Source organism: Periplaneta americana, chromosome 10 (assembly GCF_040183065.1).
Source record: "Periplaneta americana isolate PAMFEO1 chromosome 10, P.americana_PAMFEO1_priV1, whole genome shotgun sequence".
NCBI lineage: Eukaryota > Metazoa > Arthropoda > Insecta > Blattodea > Blattidae > Periplaneta > Periplaneta americana.
In genome coordinates, this window is record NC_091126.1 from 88359194 (window position 1) to 88384949 (window position 25756).

The 25756-nt window shown below is 35.2% G+C and overlaps 1 protein-coding gene across 2 annotated transcripts in view; it reads right to left on the reverse strand.

The window, feature by feature from the left end:
- PlexA (plexin A) overlaps positions 1 to 25756 on the reverse strand; it is a 1043054-nt gene that overhangs the window by 21941 nt on the left and 995357 nt on the right. For both annotated transcript variants that reach the window (XM_069837886.1, XM_069837888.1), the window contains exons 12-19: positions 25053 to 25399; positions 19623 to 19788; positions 18378 to 18497; positions 16580 to 16822; positions 13427 to 13603; positions 9844 to 10096; positions 9475 to 9739; positions 6694 to 6831 (exon numbers count right to left, since the gene is read on the reverse strand). In XM_069837886.1, the coding sequence (XP_069693987.1) occupies positions 6694 to 6831; positions 9475 to 9739; positions 9844 to 10096; positions 13427 to 13603; positions 16580 to 16822; positions 18378 to 18497; positions 19623 to 19788; positions 25053 to 25399 (1709 nt within the window). The remainder of the gene's footprint in view (positions 1 to 6693; positions 6832 to 9474; positions 9740 to 9843; positions 10097 to 13426; positions 13604 to 16579; positions 16823 to 18377; positions 18498 to 19622; positions 19789 to 25052; positions 25400 to 25756) is intronic.

Genomic DNA, 25756 nt, shown 5'->3' on the forward strand with positions numbered 1-25756 from the left:
AATTATTTTGCTTTACATTTAATTGTAAAACAAGCTTGATTTAAAGGAGATTCCATGAAGCTCTTACAGTAGATGCACACTTATCTTGATGAATACTGAAGCGTATATCTGCAGCATTCAGGTGTATTTCAACCATCACAAAATATATTGTTCTCGATTCCAGTGCTGTAGAAGTGGACCATTTATGGTTAGTGGCGGTGCATCAATAAGAGCACAAGAGCACGTGAACACCTTGTTTCCATTAATGCACGACTAGTTTTATTATTTAATACCGTATTGGCATAGTGGGGATGTATAATATCAGGATCAAGTATTTTAAACTTCCCGCATCTTGCATAAACTTCTTATGTAAACTTGGCAACATCCGTTCACGTACAAGCTGTGCTCTTTTCAAGAAGGTTACAGAAATTTCACGCATGCGCGGGAGAAAATTGTCTTTTGCTGGCCGCTTATGACTCGTCAAGAGCACAAAGCATTAAGTGAACAGTGTCAGGTGCATCAATGCCTATCGTTTACTTGCTATATCTCGAGGAGAAAATGTAATAAGTCTGTATTTTAGCCTGCAGATGTCAGCATCTCACTATCGGAACATTTACTTTATGTGGATGTGTGTATAGTGCTGCTACGAGAGTGTAGTTTGTGAATTACTATACTTCAGTGTCGGCATATAGCATAGTTTGGCTTTCAAGGACGTGCTGGCTGAATGTGATGGTGGTATGAATTTAAATATCTGTATGGTGGTGTATATTATTTAAGAATAATATTTACTGGGATGTATTTATAGTAATCAATCTATGCGAATGGGATTACAGTACTAGTATAGGCTATAGTGTATCAGTGTGTTGTGAATCAAAATACAGTATATTACTGAACACACGCTTTTTTAAATTGTTTTATGTATTAATTTTTAACAGACGTAAACAATGAACTCTGTTCAAATAATTTTGAAGAGTAAAGAACTGGGTAAACTGGCTTACCAGGAAAAATTGGAAATAAAAAGACTAGGTTTCATTATTATTATTATTATTATTATTATTATTATTACTATTACTATTACTATTACTATTATTATTATTATTATTATTATTATTATTATTAGGGGAGAGTCGGGTAATATCGGACAGTGAGTTTCTTTCATCTACCACACGATGATAGTACCTGATTGACATGGTTACGTTTCTGTGATTTCGCATACAGAAACGTAACCATGTCATTCAGGTACTACCATATGATGGTAGATGAAAGAAACGCACTGTCTGATACTACCCGATGTCCGATATTACCTGACTCTCCCCTATATGTTGTTTTGAATATATATACGGTTTTTTCGACAGTGAAACATTGGAATCATGACATTTCGTATTAGGCTAAAAACGTATGATTTCAAATTCTCTTCGATTTTGGAACACAAAATTGTGAACACACATAATATTTTATCACGAGCCGCCACTGTTTATGGTTATGAATATCAAAGAAGATACATTAGGAACAGCAAGAAATGATCTAAGATCCATACAGGTCGCAGTGCACAAAAGGTAGGCACCCATATGCTGGATTGCTCCATATAGGCAAAATTTTCTCTTCCGTATATGATTCATAAAAAAATTATAGGTTCCCATACGATTTATGGCCTCATATGACCCCCATGACAGCACTGCATATAACAATATTCCATGATATTAGTACAGGAACAAGTTGCTCAGGACAAGCAATAAGAACTTGCTATGGCAAACCCATCAACCAATCAGTTCTTACCACCATCCAAACCACTCACATACAAATTGTAGTGAATTATTATTACACTGTTGTCAAATCGAATTAAAAGAAGCACATAATGTTTATTTTATTTTTGCTGGATAGTAGTTTAATTCGTAATTGTTCAAGTGATGTACCGGTATGTGATTATTTTATACAGGTATTTTTTCCATTACTTCGAATGAGTATTTTGCCGTAAAATTACATACTTTTGTTGTCAGAACTTTCTTTGAGTGCTCTATGTTTTACTATTATATAAGTTTCGTAAGTAGTTACTCATGTTACAATCTAGTGTCAAACACTGAAGTGGACAACTAAAAGTTCATCCCCTTTTCTCTCCATAAAAGGGTGAGGTAAAAGAAAGAAATGAAACTGACTTACATAGCCAAGCCCTTGAAATGATTAATGCATAACGCATTAAGGAGTCCAAATTATATAGTTTAAGTTTCTACTTGTGTGGTATATTTGGTGGGTGCCTGGACTGCATGCGATTATGTTTATCTGTGTTTTTACATATTGAGACATGACTATCATATTTTGAGTGTGGTTATTATGCTCATTTTTTTCAATCCTTTATTGCAATAAAACTTTTCTGTGCATCATAAAATGTTTTATACCTATTAGAATATCAGACTAAGTTTCATGAACAATACATATTACTTGCTTCTTAAATTTTAAACTGAGACGATTCTTCCAACGCCGGGATGGAATCCGGTGTGGCTTAGTGGATAAAGCGTCAGCACGTAGAGCTGAAAACCCGGGTTCAAATCCTGGCGCCGGAGAGAATTTTTCTCCGTTCCATTACTCTTTCATCGTTCTTAAATTTTGTTATATAAACTCTCAGTGCATTGAACCTAATGCATATATTATTGCGATGTACCGAAGTACATATGATATTTCTGTAGAGGAATTCTGCATTATCATATGATGAAGAATCAGTGGAGGTGAGAAAAATTCTCTCTGGCACCAGGATTTGAACCCTGGTTTTCAGCTGTACGTGCTGATACTCTATCCACTAAGCCACACCGGATTCCAATTCTGATACCAGATTGAATCCTCTCAGTTTAAGTTTATTGTGTATATCAATTCTCGATGCCCATGCGTCCTACTTTAAACGGTTCAAACCTACCCGCGCAAACGACAGTCTCTGGTTTCTCTCTCTAAGAAAGCAGGTTGGCTCGCTTTTCTCTCTTGTGAGGGAGAAAGCAAAGATCGCGCGGCAACGAGTCATGTTGGCAGTAGAAATACCCCCAGGCACTGTGATGTCAACGGCGTCCTCAGCCACCATTGTTCCGAGGGGTATAAATATGCCGCATCTCCGCGACTTCAGAGACTCGTTCGCCAGATGGCAAAGAGGTAGCTCTAACGCGTTCTCCGTCACTGGCAGCAGTCTTCCAACCAGGCTTATGCTATGGTTGTCTTTTGTTCGGACGTGTCTACACACGGCCACCACTCCGGGAACAGGGAGCCAAGCTGCGCCCCTGTCTCCTAGATACTTTCCTACACCAGCCGAATCTTCCTCATTTCTTACGTATTCTAAACTTATTTTGTTCTCGTCTCGCTACTAGTCTCATCACCACCTCCAACCCATCCACTTCTCTTCCTGACTTCGACTCCCCACTTATCCCGGCTTGTTCATAAACCACAGTCCTCTCCTGAACTCCCCCCCTCTAGTGTCGGTAAGTCGCATAGTACGCTGTGTTGATCCTCCGAACGCTAGGGGCCACCATTCCTCCCCCTCTTGGAGTCGGTAAGTCGCATAGTGCGCTGTGTTGATCCTCCGAATCCAAAGGGGTGTGTTCTCGAACGTCGATAAGTCGCACAGTACGCTGTGTTTGATCCTTCGACCTAGAGAATCAACCATCATCCCGATTCCATCTCTCTCGTTATCCTGCCCACCCCACAACACACATGAAAGCAAGCCGATTTTCCCCAGGCCCTCCCGTTACCCCTACCTCCCTCTCATTCAAGTCGTACTTTACTATCACCCATCATAACTCACCCCGCATCGAAGCCTCAGGACGAATTTCTAAACTATCAATTTCTATCACGACTCTCCCGTTACCCCTACCACAGAACTAGGAGGGAACCACAGTTACACTTTCACTGTTATTTCTGTAATAAACAAATGTTACTTTAAAAACAGTCTTTCTTTTAAACTTCACCACAGTTTCTTATCATCACCCCACCCACAAGCGACAGCCATCTTGTCACGTCACTCCCGTTTCCCCTCCCCACCTCGACAACACGTCGGAGAGCGAAACGACCAGGAGTCCGGCGTACGACAAGTTCCACCTCTTAGTTTCCCTTTAGTGGCCAACCTTCATGCACTGTATCACAGATGTGTGACAGTGGCACAATGTCCAACACACTAATGTGCAGAAGTGCACTCATTACAAGTGACTAAGTGGCCGGGATCTGACAGAATGAGTGCTGTCTTAAATCACCAAGTGATTATATACGCAAAACATATTATAGCGATGTACTGAAGTGCATATGATATTTTCGTGCAGGAATTCTGCATTATCATGTGATGAAGGCTCGGTGGAGTGGAAAAAATCCCAGTACAGGAGAAAATTTTCCTCCGCTCCACTGATCCTTCATCATATAATGCATATATATTTCAATCAGCTTGTTGATTCCCCAGCAGATTTGTCAACATTGCTACTAGATCACATACTACAATTGTCTTAAAATAAAAATAGCTTATCAGTCAAAACAGAGGTCAACATGTGTGTAATTTTGTCCTGCACCATAGCTTTGTGGTCCAAGGTCTTGGACTAATGGTATGAAATGAGTGCCAGTTCGAGTCCCCATGAGAGAAGAAATTTTCTCATGAAATTTCAAACAGTGTACGCAACCGGTGCCTATCCAGCACAGTGATGAATTTGGGAAGCTACTATGAGCAGCAAAATCCGGTTTTGTAAACCAGCTAAAATGCTGTAAGAGTCATCATGCTGATTACATGTTAACCCTGTACTGGTTGAATGATCTTTCACCTCTGCTGAGGCATGTGGACGTGAGGCCAACAGTCAGCTGGTCAGCCTTGGCCCATCGTGGGCTGTCATGCCATGGATAAAAAGAAAATGTGTGCAACTTCAGTGGGTGAACATGGACAGCAGAGAGCAACAATTGTGAAGTAGTGTGGCTGACAACCTACAGCCAGCCAGTTGCGTATTTAGCTGTAAGAATCTAGCTGACATATGTCATAATTTATGTAAAAAATGGGTTTTCTCTTTAATCATTATTAACTGTACTAAAATCTTTAGCAATTAAAGATTAATGATAAAAATACAAGTCTGTATATGAAACAAGCAAGTACTAGAAAATTACACACACCCACGACTACGATGTATAACATGTTTGATTTCTATATGTACGTAGGGACTTAATGAAGTTCAGGTGTTGTCAGTAACTCAGTAACATAAGATAAGTATCGTATTTTGCGCTATGTGTTCTTAATTCTAATGAAGAGTGGTTTTGTCACATATCAATTTAAAGTTTGATGTGTTAAATGTATTTCAATGGTGCCTGGTGGACACACAACTATATCTCTAAGATCACAGTAAAATCTTATTAGTTATCATCGAGGCTCTGAGTTTACTTTTTTGTCGTAATTATTAATTACATTTAAGTATGGCACCACATGAAAATTTTTTATTGTGAAAACATTAGTATTGTTCTTATTCTTATTACTATTATTATTATTATTATTATTATTATTATTATTATTATTATTATTATTTACAACTTACTTACAAATGGCTTTTAAGGAACCCGAAGGTTCATTGCCGCCCTCACATAAGCCCGCCATCCGTCCCTATCCTGTGCAAGATTAAGCCAGTCTCTATCATCATACCCCACCTCCCTCAAATCCATTTTAATATTATCCTCCCATCTAAGTCTCGGCCTCCCTAAAGGTCTTTTTCCCTCCGGTCTCCCAACTAACACTCTATATGCATTTCTGGATTCGCCCATACGTGCTACATGCCCTGCCCATCTCAAACGTTTGGATTTCAAGTTCCTAATTATGTCAGGTGAAGAATACAATGCGTGCAGTTCTGTGTTGTGTAACTTTCTCCATTCTCCTGTAACTTATTATTATTATTATTATTATTATTATTATTATTATTATTATTTGATAAAGTAAGTATCAAAATTAACTTGTTGGTAAGTAACCTACTCGCTTACAACATCTCAAACTTTTTCCTATGCACTACATAGAAATGTAACGAACAGTTTGCACGATATTTACAAGGGTTCGGAAAAACAATACTTCATAGGGATATTTTACTCGTCAATTCTAGGCAGTCTGTACTAAACAAATGGCCACTATAAAATGTAGTCCTAATTTTATAAGAATGAGCTGTGAAGATTCAATGTACAATTCAAGCCATAAAAGTCTGCTAACAACATAATTTACCCATCAGAGACAAGTATAGTACCGATAATTAATTCTATATCTTCTGTACGATACAGCGTCGCGAATATATAAATTTTTATGATAAATTAATGATTCTGAGTGTACCATTGATTATTCATTCAACTTTCAAAATGTTTGGCTATGAATTGTTTGTACAATGTTTGCACGGACACACAGAGAGTAGAGATGCTGCCCAGTAAGTTGAAAAAACATTATAATGAAATGTAATTAGTCTGCAATCTAAAACACAGAAAGTGTTCATTACAGTGGCTGCCCAATCATAGCAGATTCAGCTGTCTGAATTTTTCCTAACAGACCTGGACTCGATCCACAGCATGTGGTAGAAAGTGACTGTGGAGTAGCTTTACAGTTTCCCTTGCCATTCTCATTGCATTATTAGTATCTCATTGCTGTGCCATGGTCTCACGGATTCTAAGTAGCCTCTATTGTTCACAACTCTTGTTATATAAAAAATGCACATGCATTCATTTCAGTATGCATTATTGGATACGTACCTTCTGAGCAGTAATTTAGGATGACTCTTCCCTTCCATGCACTTCTCAATTAATTCTGCTAGCAGAGTCTTCAGTATGTCAGTGCAGTACTCCATTTTGCTTTGAAGTGTCACCATGATTAGGGAAGCTACATTCACTCTGAAACAGTCAATGTCCTCATAAGCAATGCAGTATAAGACATTTAATTTTTCAAGAGAATAAATATAATAATGTGTGAATAAATTTAGATAGTTACATGTTCACTTTCAGAAGGGTGAAATGATATGAATGAAGGATTCACTTCCTGTCAACTTGTTATAATATAGTCTGATCGTTCTTATTTTTGACAGTGAAACAAAAAACAGTATTGGTCAGCTGACATATTGGTTCAATAACAATGAATGTGAGGATGTTATGCTCACAGAAAGTATTCTTGCATTGTTAAGAATAGTGAATCTACTGTGTTCAGCTGTTCATAGTGCGTCAGATTTATAACCTCAATGTTAAGCAACACTTTTACTGCCTGCAACTGTGCTACCAACTTCCATCATATGGCTCACAAAAAAGTTGCACATGAATTTGTTGGACACTAATCATTACATTATTATTACACTAAAAATGAAAATAAAATGCATAGCTTTATTTAAAAACTTTCACGAAGTTTTATATTGTCTACAGTTTCCTGAGTCAGAATATATCACCTCTCAGGCAGATATTCAAGGGCTGTCCAGAGTGTCTGGACACATCCCAAGACGATAAAAAACTCCTGCTGTTATTTCTAAGTAATCACTGCACCAAATTGTGTACCCTATATAAAAGTACGATACTTAAGGTGGCCAGGTAGCTCAATTGGTAGAGTAAATGGAAGATCCTGGGTTCAATTCTGAGTGGTGACAGGATTTTTTTTCATTGCCCAAAATTTCCAGAATGGCCACCAGGATCACTCAGCTCCCATAAGATTCAGTACCAGGTCTTTCCAGGAGTAAGAGTGAAGGGAGGTTGGAGAGTGGTGCCAATCACACCACCACATTCTAGTGCCAAGGTCAAGAAAGTATGGAGCCCTACCTCTATGCCCCCAAGCGTCTTCATAACGTATATATATGGGATAACTTCACCTTTATTCAAATATTTTGACTATTTGGAAGACCACTGTATTTTATTTTGGACACCAAATAAAATTTCTGAATACATGCTTGATATCTCCCATGCTTCTTGCCTTTTATATTTCCAGTATCTCTCAACTTTCTAATAAGATTATGCACTGTAGGATGTCTAAGAACTCTGACACCTGGAAAATTATCTGCAAATCTTCTTTGCTCTTGTCGGGCAGAGTTAGTGAGTACTGTTACGAGGAACATAAATAAACACCCAATGTGTATAGCAAACCGAGTAAGATCCATTCTAATTACACAAGCAGTATAAAAAAATTTCGCTTTTACTGACTGTCAGGTCCAGCAAAAGGTTTAACCCCTTGATTAGGAATAGGATGGTCCATAATATGTCTTATATTTGTCACATGATCTCTAGCTTTGTACTTAGCATATACAGCATAGACGCATATGGGAAACCCAGCCTAACATAATTGAGGCTTAGCAGTGAATTTATAAAACAGGCTCTATATATTATTAAACTCATACCTATTATTTAAACAGCAAATATTTTTTAATCCTTATAAGAAAATATTTCATTATTAGAATAAATTACACTTAAATGTGAACTAGGAGTTCATTTTTGATTACCAGCATGGTACATGCTCAGTACAAAATATACCGTAATATTATGATCATGTTTCTTTCGTTTTGTGTATTAGGGATTATTGCTGAAGACTACAATATTAGAAATAACTATTTTTAAGATTGTCTTGAGTAGAAATTAGAACAATAATGTTAAAAACCACAAGAATTTTGCTTGGATATGAGAATTTCCCTCCAGTAATTTTGCATGTTTACATGATAAATACAAATCTTTTATTTTATTTCTGCCTCAGTGCAACATCACAGTTCGCAGTGAAGAGGAAGAGAGACAGCATAAAGTAGCAATGCTTTTTAATACTCTAACGCCCATGACTAAGATAAGTTGCTTGAAATTTAATGGCCACTGACTGGCAGAGATATAATGAAATATCTATCTGCTGTTATTTGCATTAGTTGATTGACAGATAATAAGCGATTAATATTTTCATATTCCTTTTCAAGATACTATCTCATATTATCAATAAATTCTCTGCATTGTGACTGATGGTTTCTCCAATTTCTCCGTGACATTTTATGGGTTAAAACCTGAACTGTAACACTGATAATATAACACAGGCTATAACGCAAATAAACGAATATGCAACGCCAGTGGCGCCAGCTTATATGGGCCCAAGCCCACCCAATAATTCGTGTTACTGGTATTATTATCATTATTATTTATGAGATTTATTTAGGCTAACTTATAACTCAAGTGTTTGAGTCCACCCAATATTTTCCAAAAGTTGGCGCCACTGTGCAACGCTCAATATGACAAATTTTCGGCATGATAGACTCTGCAAATACAGCAAAATTCAACCAGATGGATGAGTCACATCGAAACTCATGAATGTGGTAAGTGGGGCCATGCCTCAAATAAGAACGCTGAGACTATAAGCTACTTATTAACACAAACTTTTCACTTTTGTCATAAAGAACATGTTCATATATTTATTATGTTCTAAGAAGGTATGTAAGATAGAAAGAAAGAATGTCATTCAATAAAAATCAAAGATTCCGAATGACATAATTTACTTACTCACTATACAAGATGCAAGAAATTTCAACATACCTATCTCTCATTGAGAAGTATCTATTGCTTTCTAGAGTACGAATGAATAGCAACAAAAATGTTTTGTTCATTATGAGTTGGCCAAAAAGCCTCAGTCCTTTCTCTTTGCGTAATAATTCTGGACGTTCCCACTGCAGCACTACGTGGTCATCAATATTCGGAAAAAGAATCTTCATAGCATATGTACGATAATCTAGGAATGGAATACCGCCTGATGTGAGGTCTCCTGTGAGATCTGTCATCTCTGTCTGCAGTTCAGCAAAAGCTGCAAACAAATAAATACAAAATTAATATATCCTGTGTAAACAAAATAATCAAACTTCGACAGAAAACGTGATACTTGGCCATGTATATTACAGTCATTCTTACCTTCCTTGCATTCTGCAGCGACCCTAAGTTCCAAAATATCCATCTGTTCTTGCATGTTTTTGAGAACTCTGTTACTCTCCGTGGATTTGCGCCTATATGCAATAAGGAATGCTATGAAGACTACCAACAGAAGAACAATGCCCGCAATGACACCAATGAGGGCTGGTTTGGAAAGTGGGCCATTTAATCCAGCTGGTGAGGCGTAGCTCAGTTTCCCAATCACATATTTTAGCCTTCCAGCTCCAACTTCAACCTGCGAAATAGTACACAATAATGCAGCTGCTGCTGATGATGATAATGATGATGATGTTAATAATAATAATAATAATAATAATAATAATAATAAAAAAGAAATATAAGATTAGAAACTAATTCTTATTTAAAATAGTAAGAAATTCCAATTTAAATTTCATAAGCATGCTATAAATTTTAATGAACATATGAGAAATTTAAATTAAATATACAATAGCACTTTCTAAGTGGTTAATCGGTTTGAAATGCCTCTAGGACTTCGTTATTTGAAAATGTTAAATTTAATAGGCAGAATTCATTGTCATCCATATCTATGACGTGAATGAACACTAGAAGAGTTGAACTCTGACATGGGCGAATTTTATGACGAAGCTCATTATTCCCTTATCGCTCAATTATAGGCTCGATGAATCCAAAAAGTGAGGAGGGATGGTACCGTAAACAGTATTTTTTCCCTGGCAACTCTCCACTCAATCATATGACTTTTACATGCCATAACTCTCTGACACAGGATTCCTAGCTTTGCTTCTCTTCTGCAGGAAGATTTCTAGGATTTATCACCCTTCAAACTTCATTGTCCTCAGCTGACTTTAAAACTGTGAATCTTGGATCTAATATCTAGCATGGTGATCACTGAATTTCTGAGACAACTTTCCAATTATTTTGGTTCAATATGCTTGACTTTCTGAAAACAACATTTCCGAATGAAACTGTTCAAGGACGATTTACGGCCATTTGTAAGGGAGAAAGATACAACTGAATATTGGAAAAAAATTCTCTATGTCGAAGACATCATTAGGTGTGTTAGGCCCATATGGTTGATGGATAAGCTGACAGAATGGAATGATTACACAGAAGGCAAAGAAGAGACAGCTGCAAGTATTAAAGGAGGTCAGTACTAACAAAGCTAAAGTATGTATTTCCACATGGTAAAATAAATTATGTGTGAAGATTTCAATGAAAACTGTATAATCACCATAATCATCACACAGATATATAGATATATATATATATATATATATATATATATATATATATATATATATATATATGCACACAGTTGAACTTGGTTAGTGCAACATCTCAGCTACAGCAACAGTAATTAAGGGTACCCATGAGTGAAATTACGAAATTCTAAACTATAAAAGCTAGATTTTTTAAATGTGTATCATAGGTGTATACTAATATAACTAAAGAACTCGCATAAATTTTTCTTTGTAGCTCTCATAGTTCACAAGTTATGGGCAAGTTTACATTTTGGGGGGGGGAGGGGGGCGAGTAACTCAAAAAAAGTCCCTTACACAACAATTTTCTTTTTTTCGTTCTCATAATTTTTGAATAGACTCACCACACATGTACTTCTTTAAATAGCCCTGAGTTTCAATGTAGACTGATTAGATAAGTCTCTAGAATATTTTAAACAGTCAACCTGGTTGGCGAGTTGGTATAGCGCTGGCCTTCTATGCCCAAGGTTGCGGGTTCGATCCCGGGCCAGGTCGATGGCATTTAAGTGTGCTTAAATGCGACAGGCTCATGTCAGTAGATTTACTGGCATGTAAAAGAACTCCTGTGGGACAAAATTCCGGCACATCCGGTGATGCTGATATGACCTCTGCAGTTGTGTGCGTCGTTAAATAAAACATAACATTTTATTTATATTTTAAACATTATATAATTTTTTTAAGAAACTGAAAAAAATATATATTTAAATTGTATTCACCATAAAACTTAGAGCAATTTTCATTCACTACATATCTGTGAACTTAAATACTAAGTTTGAACTGTCTATCACAAAATCTGCTTCACAAGGAGCATTTTATAGAAATGAAAATGCTGAAAATTTAAAGTGTGAGAAAACAGTGAAAAACTGAGCGTGTTGCAGCTGAAATTTAAAACACCACAGGACTTTAAAATTGCTGTATGAACTTTAAAAATGGCCCCACCATACTGATGGTGTTATTTTTTAAGTGAGGTAGGTATGTAGTAGGCCTATTTTATAATGTAAAAAAACAAAACTGTGATTTTTGAGAGAATTTCTTCAAAATTCACTCATGGGTACTCTTAAGAAGCATGGTTTTCATCTGTATTAAACAAACATGATTTATTATTTTTATAACGACAAATTTGTAATAAGCAACTCGTTTATAATGGCATTTAGCAACAGTGTAAATTTTCTAAGAATTCATGTTCTATGTACAAACCTAGAGTCTGTACATAAAACCGAGAATGTCATTGAGAGGAATTTGCAGGTAGGCAGTAAGTCGTTAGTAAAAAATACAATTTTCAGTTACTGTGGCAAAAACATTTTACAGACCAAGAACTGAAATTCTAAGAACAGAAGGTGGGGAGTGGAGTAGATCAAACTTTCTTCTTTCGTGGCAACAGTCATTTAAAACAACAGCAGGCCAAGTTGTGTACTGTACTGTAGATTTAGTTGTTTAGATTGTAGCTTCAGACATTCAGTTTTCAAAGGTGTTGCATACAGGACAATGCAACAAGGTGCAAAGAAAAAAAAAGTTCAATGTGGAAGGTAAAAGTTAAAGTTATAAAAATATTGAGAATGTAGAAAGGAAGCTGATACATGCCGTGAACGGAATTTGGTTTGGTTAAAGAAGAATTGAGAATAATTTACAGGTGCAGTATTTTGCAAAATTGAAAGAGAAAAGAAATTACAGATTTCTCCAACCTACTTTCCACATTTTTAGTGCTGTATATATCCGAATTATTTTACATTATAGATTTTACTATGCATTTCACTATTACTTACAATTTAAACAGAAAAAAAATTACAATTTCTTCAACCTAATTTCTAAATTTTGAGTACTGTATTTATCCGAATTACTTTACATGACAGAATTTACAATGTATACCATTATTATTTACAATCCAGTGAAGTGCTTTTATTTTAAATAAAAAATCAACAGAAAATATTTTTAAAGTGTTGTAATATTGTAGGCCTAGGTCAAATTACAAATTTTATTACAGTGATGTACAAAATACGTAATAACGTGAATATATTTTATTCTTTGAATTTTACTTACCTACTGTAATTATTTATTTTTTATAGTGACACACATTTATTGCTACAGAATTTCTTTAATTCGTTTGACAGTACTATAACCGAGTTCAACTGGTGTGTGTGTATGTGCGCACACGCGTGCGTGCGTGTGTGTGTGTGTGTGTGTGTGTGTGTGGTGTGTGTGTGTGTGTGTGCGCGCACGTGTGTGTTGTATGGAATATGGAATAGTGTGAGCCAAATTATTTTATTTGCATTGGATTGGAATCTTACTGTAGTAAAACTGTTTCTGTTGGAAATTTTGTTGACACTCACCACAACTTGGGGGAGCTCCTGAGGGTTGGGGCGACCATCCTCATCAATACCTGGAGGCTGAGTTACTGGTGGTCTACATGTCAACTGTTGACGAGATAACGATGTCACGTTGCACAGACTGTTACCAATCCTCACAGTCACATCTGACTCTTGACAAGCACGGTCCAAATGTTGACCCTGAAAGTAATTTTAATTAGTGACATTAGAATTTACTCACTCTTAAAATTTTACAATCATACTTATAGAATTTCAATTTTGCTTCATCAGTGATACATTCACACTATCTATTTGTGTACTAACACCTTTCTTTAAGCTTGAATTAAATACAAGATAATTTGTGAAAAATAAATTTTAGGCAAGTAATAACATTTTATCAACTTTATTAATGACACGCACGTGCACGCGCGCGCGCGCACACACACACACGCGCACGCACGCACGCGCACACACACATGTGTGATGAAATTATGTAATATAAAAACAAAGTTTTGAAAACTAGCATATTTCATTAACTGGCCACTCCTTTGCCTCTCTGAATGATATAATCATTCTTGAAATGCACAATAATTTTTTCTATATATCGAATCACCCGAAAGTTATTTATTTTTAGTTCTTTACTTTTCTCCTATCATCATTCATGTCATAAATATTAGTGCTTAACATAAATCATAAATCCCCTTGGTCCCTTTACATCCATTTAGCATAGATGCAATGTTCTACATTGATCTAAAGCTGTGCTGACACAAATTTAATGTAATTCCCTATCTAAATGTGCTTTCGCTTGACGTTTAAAGACAGTTGATGAATAGGAAATTCTCTTGTTCCCAATCTGAACCCCTTGGGGTAACATGGTGAGTTAAAATTTACCTCTTTATCAGTCGTATCAAAGAATTAATATGTAAATAAAAAAATATAAATAATAGGATTGGAGGATTTTGTACCCTTTGTCCGCTTTACGCCCAATTATGTCATACCAAGTTTCTTAAATATGACTTGAAAAATTACGTCTTACAAATACTTGTCCATAAAACTGTACCTAATTATGTCATTTTTATTTTATGTACAGAATACAGTATAATCTGGCAATAAATCATTTTTGGACTTGAAGAATAATATTTTGAGAGAAGTGTATTTTAAAAATTAACAGATTGTTCTTTCCAGTAGGCTTAACATAAATAATACTGTATATTCACGATATGAGAATACAGATATAATTTAGCAATACACATATTCGGACATGAACAACAATATTTTCAAAGATATATTATTATAGAATTATGTAATACACTGTTATTTTCAGTGAGCTTACATATATACATTTACATAATTATATGGTAACTTTGAGACAGCATAAATAAAATACCATGGATATATTATTTATGTAGTAAAACCCCCTTTATGTCTGGTTAAAATAAAATAATGTAAATAAATTATCAAAATAAAAAAAAAAGTTTACCTCAGATTGGAACCCAGGTCCCCCTACACCAAAGCCTTTGACTCTACCACTATGCTACAGAGAGCTATGTAATAAAGTACTTTCATGTTTGCTGCCTATTATGTTTGATTTTGAATTGGGAAAATCTTAAAGAACAGATCGTAGAAGCTCCGCCCACCATCCTCTCCACTTTTCGCCTACTAGTTCACCAGACACTCTAGAGGGAAGGAGTGGAAGTAGGGGTTTGGGTGGGGTGACACCTAGTGGACAAAAGTGGAAAGCGCCATATACTGAACAGAATTAGAACTCCGTCCTGTCTCCCTGCCTACCTCGCCCCACACTCTCTCACTCTTTTCCAGGCACCACCTCTCTCTCTTATTCTGTTATTTCTTTTGCTCACACTAGGATTCGATCTGCTGAACTTGCCAACAAAACGGACACAGACTGTTGGTAACACGCTTTAGACCACTCGGCTACCAGATGACTTGATGGAAGAGGGGGAAATGAATCTACTTATGTTCAATGGGGACTAACATAATGTATTGTAGAAATGTAATGTGTTCCCAAACCAACTTCTCTGTCACATGGCGGGTCCTGATTAAAGTAAACGAGGCTCTGGCGACTAATGTGTGTGGAATACAATCGAAGTGTGGGTCTCCGACAGTGTTATGTTCACAAGTGAATGTTGTGTTATGCCAAATATGTGAGTGTTGAATGCACATTTGGCTTCCCGCTCATTTTATTTTGGTTTGTTGTGTTTTGTATTATGCTAAATAAGTCGAATGCACATTTTATTTGGTTCGATGTAAGTTGTGTCAAATGCACATTTTATTTGGTTTGTTGTATATTGTGTCGAATGCACATTTCAGTATGGTTGGCTAGGGAATGAGCCACCGGAGCGAGAGTAGACAGTAGACAAAGAAAGCAGCTGTCATGTGGTGAGAGTGTGGCAAGAGTGGGGATAACTTCCCCTACTGCCGATCTGTTCTCTAAGGTTTAGCCTTTGAATTCTTAAATATTAAACAAAAATTTGTTTTATGCCATATTATATTGTATAATCATGCCACTAACACATTAAATCAAGAGATCATCCCTCATTTATGTAATTTTAATTTAATGTTATTTTATTTACCGTCGTGCCAGGAGGGTGACTTTGTGCCATTCGCGCATTTCATAAAAAAAAGTAAGGAAGTAGTCTTTAAAACCGTCACAAGGTTTTAAAGACTACTAAACATAAGGAAGTAGACTTTAAAACCTTGTCACGGTCTTAAAGAATACTTCCATACATTTTTTGCAAATGGCACAAAGTCACCCCTCGCGATGGTAATATTTCAGTAGCAATATGGCCACCAACAGAGGAACAGTTATAACGAAAAATGTGCGTCACCGCGTTTCTGATTCGTGATTGGATGACATCCAACTTATATTATACATGCATGGTTGAATGCATTTCTTTCTAATTTTTATTGTTTTCAATAATTTAACATCCATCTGTCAAATTTTAATGTAGCCTTTGTTCTTCTCCTGGTTATGAAGGTTAAATGTGCAAACTTTGGCAAATATCTGTCAAAGCGTGTATAGAATACATACATACATACATACATAGACTTTTATATACAGTATAAGATATATATATATATATATATATATATATATATATATATATATATATATATATATTATCGTTCTCATAATGTTATTTGGATTATTATACTCACATTTATTGTCAGGTAGTCACTTTTATAATATTTCACTTCTTCATCAAAAGGTTCATACACTGGATTTGGATACAATAGAAAATAGGAGTATCCTGTTTTCATAGACAAGTTCTGAACCCCAGTCACATTGTCCATTCGAAACCCATATTCCAGTGACAATGGATGTTCTGCGTCCAGGGTTTCCTGAATTATGATGTTGGGTGATGGGCAAGCCATGTTGGAATTGCTCAGCACCACACATTGCTGCAACACAAACAATTTCCAAGCCATGATATTTCGTTCTTTTTATAAAATGACAACTTCCTTCTCCTCCCTCTCCTCTTCTGCATTGTCACTGTCAACATCATTGTCAGCGCCATTGTCATCATCGTTACCTTAAATATTATCGATATCACTGTCATTATTGTGATTGTTATAATTTATCAAAATTATCATTATTATAGTACGTAAGGAAAGGATTTTTTTTATTCTTCATATAAAAATCATTTCTACTAATTGCAAAATTATAGACAGAAATTGTAGTTACACATTTCAGTTTATATCATGTGAATCATTCCATGTCACACACAATATACAAGGTTTCCAACCCTGAGCACCCCCACTGTTCTGGAAACTCCATATGGGGAAGCACACAGACAATTCACAGTTCTCTGGTGATCAGAATGATGCTGTAGTTATTGCATGATCCTCGGTATCCAAGAAATCAGCTGTGTTATTAATGCAATTGAGGTAGGCTTTAAAGCAAAAAGTACAATGTGTAACACTGCATATTAATTAGTGAATACTTTTGGCAAGTACAGGTCGAGTCGACAGTTTCTATTTTAATTTGTTAGAAAATTACCTGATGTAAACATCCTGTACAAGTCAATTATGAAGACATTTTGTTGTAAGTTGGGTGTTGGACAGGGAAGGAAACAGAAGGACTGTTTTAACAGAAAAGAAATTGGCGAAATTGCCAATATTAGAAAGAAGCCAAAGAAAATCTCTAAACCTTGTAGAAGCACAATGTGCAGTTTCACATGACTCCACATATACAGCAAGAAAATTAGCTGACTTAAATCATGACCATGTACGAGTTTGGTGGTTCAAAGAATGAATAATCCCAATAGAATGTTAAAATTCAGTTTTGTAATTGATTTAAACTGTCTGAACATGATGGAATTGTGAATTCAGAACTGATATTTTTTTACTCATTATGCAGTTACATATTTGGGATATGTACCTAAATTCCCAGAATGATTATTACTGGAGTAAAGAAGTACCTCAGTTGCATGACATTCATAATGTTCGTGACATTACACAAGAACTGGGGTAGTGTTCAACAACTCACTGAAGCTTGTCTACAAGCAGGTGGACATAATTTTGAACATTTATTGTAAACTAAAGTAAGAGTGAACATTGTAATTCAATTAATTACACCCTAAATCCTGTAGTTTAATTATAAGATTGAAGAGCAGTCTCTGTATGCATACTTCATGGTAGAAGCAGGTCCTGTTTGGTGGGCAAAGGGCTAGCAGAAGGCCAGGAAATGGCCAGTATGCATGTGTTAGGCACACACGAGATTGGAAACCATGTAGTGTTCAATTGAATGTGACATACTTCACTCCTATTTTGGACATAATAATAGCAACAACTATAATAATAATAATAATAATAATAATAATAATAATGACGACGATAATACAACAACATTCATAATATACCACCAGCACCACCAAACAGAAAAAAAAATTAATTAATGGCAATTTACCAACAATTTGCTGTTGCTAGCAAAAGAATTTAGTATATCTATACTTACACTGCCGAACATCTTATCCTTATAGTAAACATACATCTGAGGGTTCTGAATGTAGGCCAAATTTTTTCCAGACACTGAAATTCTGATTCCTCCAGCAGGAATTCCTTTAGGAATTTTTATCTGTAAAATGAGAAAAGATGCATAAAATTACTTACTTAAATGATCACAAATTTATTACAAACTACTGGTTCAAAGGCTAGCAAAGTTTTACGCCAAGAATTAAATTATCCTATAAAACAAAACAAAGATAAAACATTAGCTTACACATACAATATGTAGTTAAAATGTCTTTTTCTCAAACAGCACTTAGAAATTAATAATGGCTTTCAGGTAACTTGTATCATGGATTCTCAAATTACAGAAGACAGTAGAAATAGTAATTGTGTAAAAAAATGACACTAGCACAGTGGACTAATTGTGTACAAATAAACTACATCATCACAGTGGACTAATTGTTTTGTTTTTGTTTTGTTATATCTATATTGCATGGTTTGAAGGCCATTTTCAGAAAGTAAAATTTATAGATATAAGTTAACTGCATCCACCTATAAATTATACAATGAATGACCATTGGATTTAATCAACAATAATTACTTCATAAAATTCACAAAACCATGTTAAACAAATAAGTAAGGTAAGGTAAGGTAAGGTATATGTATCTGCTTCATATATTACAAAGGTGTTTGAGGTGCACACAATCGCATGTGCCCATATACATTCAGGCACGCGCACACAAGCACTCGCACTCACATCAGGATAAATTTAAAATCAACCAACGACAGTGTACAATACATTACGCATAGGCTAGCAAGATTTTTTTAAATATAATAAGCTTAGGATATTTATAAATGAGAAGATGAAATCATGCCTTCTTATCTCAGTAATGATTTACATGTATTGAAATTGACCTCCAGATTGCTCGGCCTTATAGGCTTTGATGGTAACAACTTATGTCAGATTTACTATGCTGCCATCTAGTTGTTACATAACAAGTCACGTCATAATTCCCATTTGAATTGCATTAGCGACTGTACTGCCATCTCGTGTTCGTTTACAGCAGAAGGGTGGTGATCCTGGTGGTTGTTCTCTTCAAAGTGCTACCGATTTTAACATAGGGATGAGCAATCTGTTATATATGTGATCTGGGGTGATAGTAAGACAGCATGGATAATTGCATTCAGTTGACTTTTGAAGGTACTACTATTGTTCAACAAACTCAAGTTAAAATATTAGGTACCAACTCACCTGCCCAGCTACTCCTGATTCTGCAGACTCTATGGTTGGATCTTCCACATATTCAAATAACTCCTTGTCAAACATGCGATCCCCCTTGTCAAATTTCATTCTGAGTTTTCCGCTTCTTTGCCTGTCTGAGGCACTGGTGACACATTGAGCCTCCTCTGGCTTTGTTCTGTGAAGGAAGAAAATACTCTTAATTATATAAGAAATGACTTACGAAAATAAGGTCACCTTCTTCACACATATGAAATGATTCTATAGTTATGCCCATCAAACTTATGTTCTCCTGTTATATATACGTCAACAAGTGAATAAGATTATTACTTTAAATTGTATAATATATAGCAGTACGATTTCAGGATTTGATGATGTTTAATGTGGTGTGAGATTTTTGGATGTCTGCACCAGGTCATAGATGTACAGTTTCCCTGGAAAATAATGAGATGATTGAATATTCCTAAGTCTCAGATGTAAAACACTGCGCATGATCAGAGACCAGAGCACTGATACACAAGATAACGAATATTGAATTACTTAGATTCAGGCTATTTGGTTTGTTACTAGCATCGTTCTGAAATTCACTTCAAATACTGCAAAAAATATGATAATATTACGTAAATAAAAGATAAATATATACATAAATCGTGTAGTTAAATCGACAATGGACCTTCATGACTAGATCGATACTCCGCACAGAAAGGAAAGCTTTCGTGTCGTTGCAATAGGTCAGACGCTAAGACTTCCACGTGTTGTGCAGAAGAGAGCGAGTTCGATTCTTAGTCTACATCAACGATTTTTTTTGTCTAAATAACGTTGAAATAGCTAAGTAACGTTGAAATAGAGTTTTACAAAGTCCTCAGATTAAGTGTTAATGATCACAGACAATACAAAATTACAAGTTATAATATTATAAACGTTAATTTAATGAATGCATTTATATACACACATATACAATGCAAATGCATACATATTAAAAACTAACAATTAAAATGAAACTAAAAAATATTCCTAAGCCACACAGACAAACTTTTACAAAGGTTTAGAGTCCTTAGGCTATGTCATTTGTTGAGTAATTATTACAATATTTTATTAGTAGCTTTTCCAAATGTGTAATAAATGCACTCGCACGAAACAATTTTTGTTAAAAGCGTGGCTTTGGATTATTTTAGTCTCACCCTTCAGTTGATTTTAACTATTTTATCTATGTGTTTGCAATAGTGTTTAATTTAATGTGCTTTCAACTTTATTCATATTATGATTGAATGAAAAAGGACTGTTGCAGTTATTGACTGATTACATATATTAATACTAATTATTAAATGCATCTGTTAAGTAACTAATTGCAGTATCTTTTGCAAAATCTTGAATGTTTAAGTTGTCAATAATATTTCTGTACTATATACTATAAGACGTTAAAAGAATTTTCAATAGATTTGGGACCCTCTACTTTATAATCACTGGTTTTAATGAAAAAATATTTTCTTTCTTAGGATATCTACAAGTTCAACTTTAATAATATTCCGAATACCTTTAATTGCATTATCTGAATTTTATACTTTTCTATTCAAATGTATTCTATTTCCCTCTTTCATAATTGAAAAAGAGAAGGATAGCCACCTATGCCCACCGACGCCATCGAAATCGAGATGAATTGTGGGATCAACTTGTTGACACCTGGGAAGATCTCGCCGGGGATTAGAACTTATTCCACAATCTCGTGACATCTATGCCGGACTGACTTAGAGCTGTAATAGAAGCTGATGGCATGTGGACAAGATTTTAAGTTAACAGGTCTCTTTTTGTTTCGTATAATTTTTGTTTGAGGAAGAATACTTTTAATTTCCAGGCAAGATTTATTTATTTTTTTTTTGACGAGGTTCAGCCCACTTGTAAGACCCAGAAATTGGGCATAAATTATTCATATTTTTCGACAAATTAGATAGTCGAAGAACTCTGAAGAAATTAATTACACCTCAACAGAAAAAAGTTTTACCTGGGATCGAACACGAGACATTTCGGTTAAGCAATGGAATCGACATGCTACTACATGAGCTACCGAGACAAGACAGTGACAGCAGCAGTCTAGAATGTAGATCCCATAGCAGGCATTTGCCATTCGGTACAGAGAAGCAATGATATTTTGTGACCCGAGCTATGTTGTGAAATCGTGGCCTTAAATGGCTGTCTTCTTCGTGATCCTTATTCTGGTCCTTGGCCTTGTTGTGGTCCTTGTAACAATTCTTGTTGTATTGTCATGAAACTTATCGTTACGTCGATATCGAGTGAACCGCGCTGTAGAACTTTAACTTCCGACGACCAAGAGTCGTCTCATTCCTTTTAAGGGTAACTGTACAAACATCAGATGTTTCTAAGCTACATGTCGGCTCCATCATCTTGAAGGGAAAACCTATCTGTTACATTAACCCTCCAGTAGTCGTGTGCTCAAATGCAACATTAGTGGTCGCATATTCTAAGTTTTTTTTACATATAATTCCATTTTTTTTTGTACTTTTTATGTTTAATTATTAATGATTACACATTAACAGAGTCTAATTGTATTCATTTTTTTTTCAAAATTCACAAAATAATTTTGTCCAATTACATATTATAATAAATGCTGTAAAAACATAAATTTAGAGACTGAGAACTTTTGTGAGAAGCACAGTCGTTATCCAAATTAATTAAGCAGCAAAAAACATTTGCTTAACGCTTGTCAATTACAGCGACTAGCTGAGAGGATAGAGAAATATACGAACGAAAGGTGCCTAGTTTAAAGATAAAATAAGTGCTGGCATCTCGAATCACCAATTATAAAATAAAGTACTGGGTAACTATTGTGATCCACACGACCATTGTACAATTAAAGCTCTTGGTAATGGGCTCCATAGCTGTAACTGTCTTAGTTTTACATTATGTCTGTAGCACATGATAATTTACCACCTCCTACAAGACAAGCACTATTGTACTCCAATCTTGAAAGCATTACATTACCATATCAATGAAAACAATATTCAATTAATAGAATGCTTTAATTTTTATTTCATGGATAAAAATAAAACAGAGGACAAATTTTTAATTAAACATATACTTCCTACCAGTTCTTATAAATTACTTCCCTCTAAAAAATTATTTTATAGACCAATTTATTCTCCCTTTTAAGACACATTGCACGATCCCAGTGACTTAAAAGACTTCTTCCATTGAGGATATGTCTTAACAAAAATGTTTATCTTACTCAGCCCTTACAACATCCAAGTTCTTAGGAAAAAATTTCTAACTTCATGAAGGAAATGAATTTTAAGAGACATGTAAGATCTCATATCGTTATAAAACCATACTAACAATATCAAAAAGAGTTCATAATTTTCATCCTTCCTCTTCCTATGAAATTCCTACATCAATGCTATAAGAAATAGCTAAGCTGCTATATCAATGTCTGTTAGCTTAGATTCAAACACTTCGTCCTTTTAGAAGTTCACTTATTTGAGGTCTAATGAAAATCCCTTCCCATAATTTTGCAAACAATGAGTTTGGAAATACACTCTATGATAATATATTCGGAACAAAATCACTTCCTCTTTATAATGTAGATTCCTTTAACACAGCTAATAATTAGCTCAAATTTTTTGTGTGATGAGGACAGCTGAAAATTTGCGGAATCTTCTTATGGAATATGTCTCCATGTTCACTTTGCCTATAATGAATTTCTCTATTTTGAAATATTATGTTCTCAATCACAATAATCCTCCTACAAACAAAAGAAACAACAGTATTTGGTGAATCATCCTGTAATATTTCAAAAAACACAATCAAAGAAAGTAAGAATCAGAATGCACGTGAAACATCAAAGTGAAAACATTCACTAATAATTAGAGCTAGGAATTGTAAGTGCAAAATTTGGGACAAAAGGTGCAAATTTCAAATGTAAATGAAAAGCTTGGTATCAAAATTGGACAACTTCACTTTCGCTTTTTTTTTTACAGGAGAGGCGAAAAACTGGATTCTTGGAAACCAATGTCACAGTTATACATACATTTTTTTTTTAACATTCTCATGGGTTATAGAAATACTTTTTCAGTCTCAAAATGTGATTAAAATTAATATTGAGGTCGAAATTTAAGTTTAAAAGGTGGAGTTGTCCATCTCTAAAACTAAGTCATGGAGCTCTCTGTTTTTGAAACCAAATGAAGCCATATTTAAAGTGAAGTCTGTTTTTGAAACCAAATGAAGCCATTTTTAAAGTGAAATTGTCTACGTTTGAATCTAAGTCTCTTATAACTCGGTTTCAAAGCAAATTTACGTAAAATAGTATTTATTCATCCACAACCAGATTATATAAAAACAATCAGTCATGTTGGATTCACGATGCGTGGTGGGAAAAGGTAGTACACATGTGGGCTTCTCATTGGCTACTGAAGAAAGTGTCCTAATTTGAAACGAAGCTACAGTGGAGTTGTCTACATTTTGATTCTAAAGCGCACAATTAAGTGCTATTTTCACTCTGTTTTGTTCGTTTTTGAACCTAAACAGTCCCAGAATCGCATTCAGCACACACAATTCTATGAGAAACAATCAATATCTCGAAATCGCAAAAAACAGAGTCGTCTAACTTTGATATTATGCTCCTCAAATGTTCATTACAAGTAATACCAAAACCAATTACATGACATATAAGGACACGAAATTTCTTGAATAAGCTTAGTTTCATCCTCATTGGTGAAAATGTCAGCTGACTGACAGCCAATATAGCAGATGATATTGACAAGAAGAGGAAAAGAATTAATCTTTCGCCAATGAAGGAGGAAGCTCAAATTCCTTTTCTTTCTATTCAATAGCTTTCGCCTAATGGTGGTGTGATGAAGCGAATAGTAATTTGTACACATTTTACCAAATGGCAGTTCATTGAATGGCAAACTAATTTGAAACTTTTGCCAAACAGGACTGCACTGAAGCGAAAGTAATGTGGTACCACACTAAAACAGTAAATTCTAATAAAAACATTAATAAAGCAGTAGATTTGTCCAAACATTAAGAAAGCAGTAGATTTATCCACATATTATTAAAAAAATCAACAGTAGCATAGTAGATGAAGGTGCCTGAATGGCGTATTTAACAGCAGGTAGAAGTCTTGTCAAGCAGCACACATTTGGATTTCCTTGTTTTATAAGAATAAAATGCGGAAAGGAGGAAAAAAGTGCAAAAAGATGCTGACATTAATAAAAGGTGCAACCGAAACACAGTTAGAAATATTTATTTCATGTTTTCTTAAGCCAATTTGGGTATTTCAATAGGAAAAAAAAAAAAAAAAGAATTAAGGTGCAGCATCTAAAATTTCTAGCTAATATGAAAGGGTCCTCGACTTCTGCTGGGTTATTCGCCAAATACATGAACTACATAAAAGATTCACTCTTCTACTACTATTACTAATATACTTACGAAATTATTTCACAAGGTAGGTCATCAATGAAGGCTTGAATGCGGCTTCCTGCATTCATATAGCGGCCAGTTATCCTCAGAACAGTACCTCCAGAGCGAGGACCATATTTTGGTGATATTGCTTCGATTACAGGATCCACGAACTCGTAGTTATGTTTGGATTCCCCACGAAAATCTTCCACTCGGACTATCACAGGACCTCGTCTAGGCTCGTTTGTACCTGGTCCATCTACACGACAAACTATCTGTTTTGTCTTCACATATAATTGCAAATATGGTTCACATGGGATGCCTGCCACACTCACACCTCCATAGATGTCAGGAAATGTTTTCCCAAGATTGATACCCTGAAAGAAAGAAAAAAGAAATCATATGTAGTTTCAAAGTACCCATATATCCTTGGAATTATTTTTACTATCTAACATGTAGATGGGAGTATAATATTAAAATGGATTTGAGGGAGGTGAGATATGGTGGTAGGGACTGGATTAATCTTGCTCAGGATAGGGACTGATGGCAGGCTTATGTGAGGGTGACAATGAACCTTTGGGTTCTCTAAAAGCCATTTGTAACACAAAAAGTCTAAAGAATGTATTGTTATCCTCCTTCCATCATCAGGCAGCTTTCCTCTTATACCATTTTACTGATTTTATTTATTTTAAATTCCATTAATTAATGATGTATGGAAATAAAATATGAGAAAT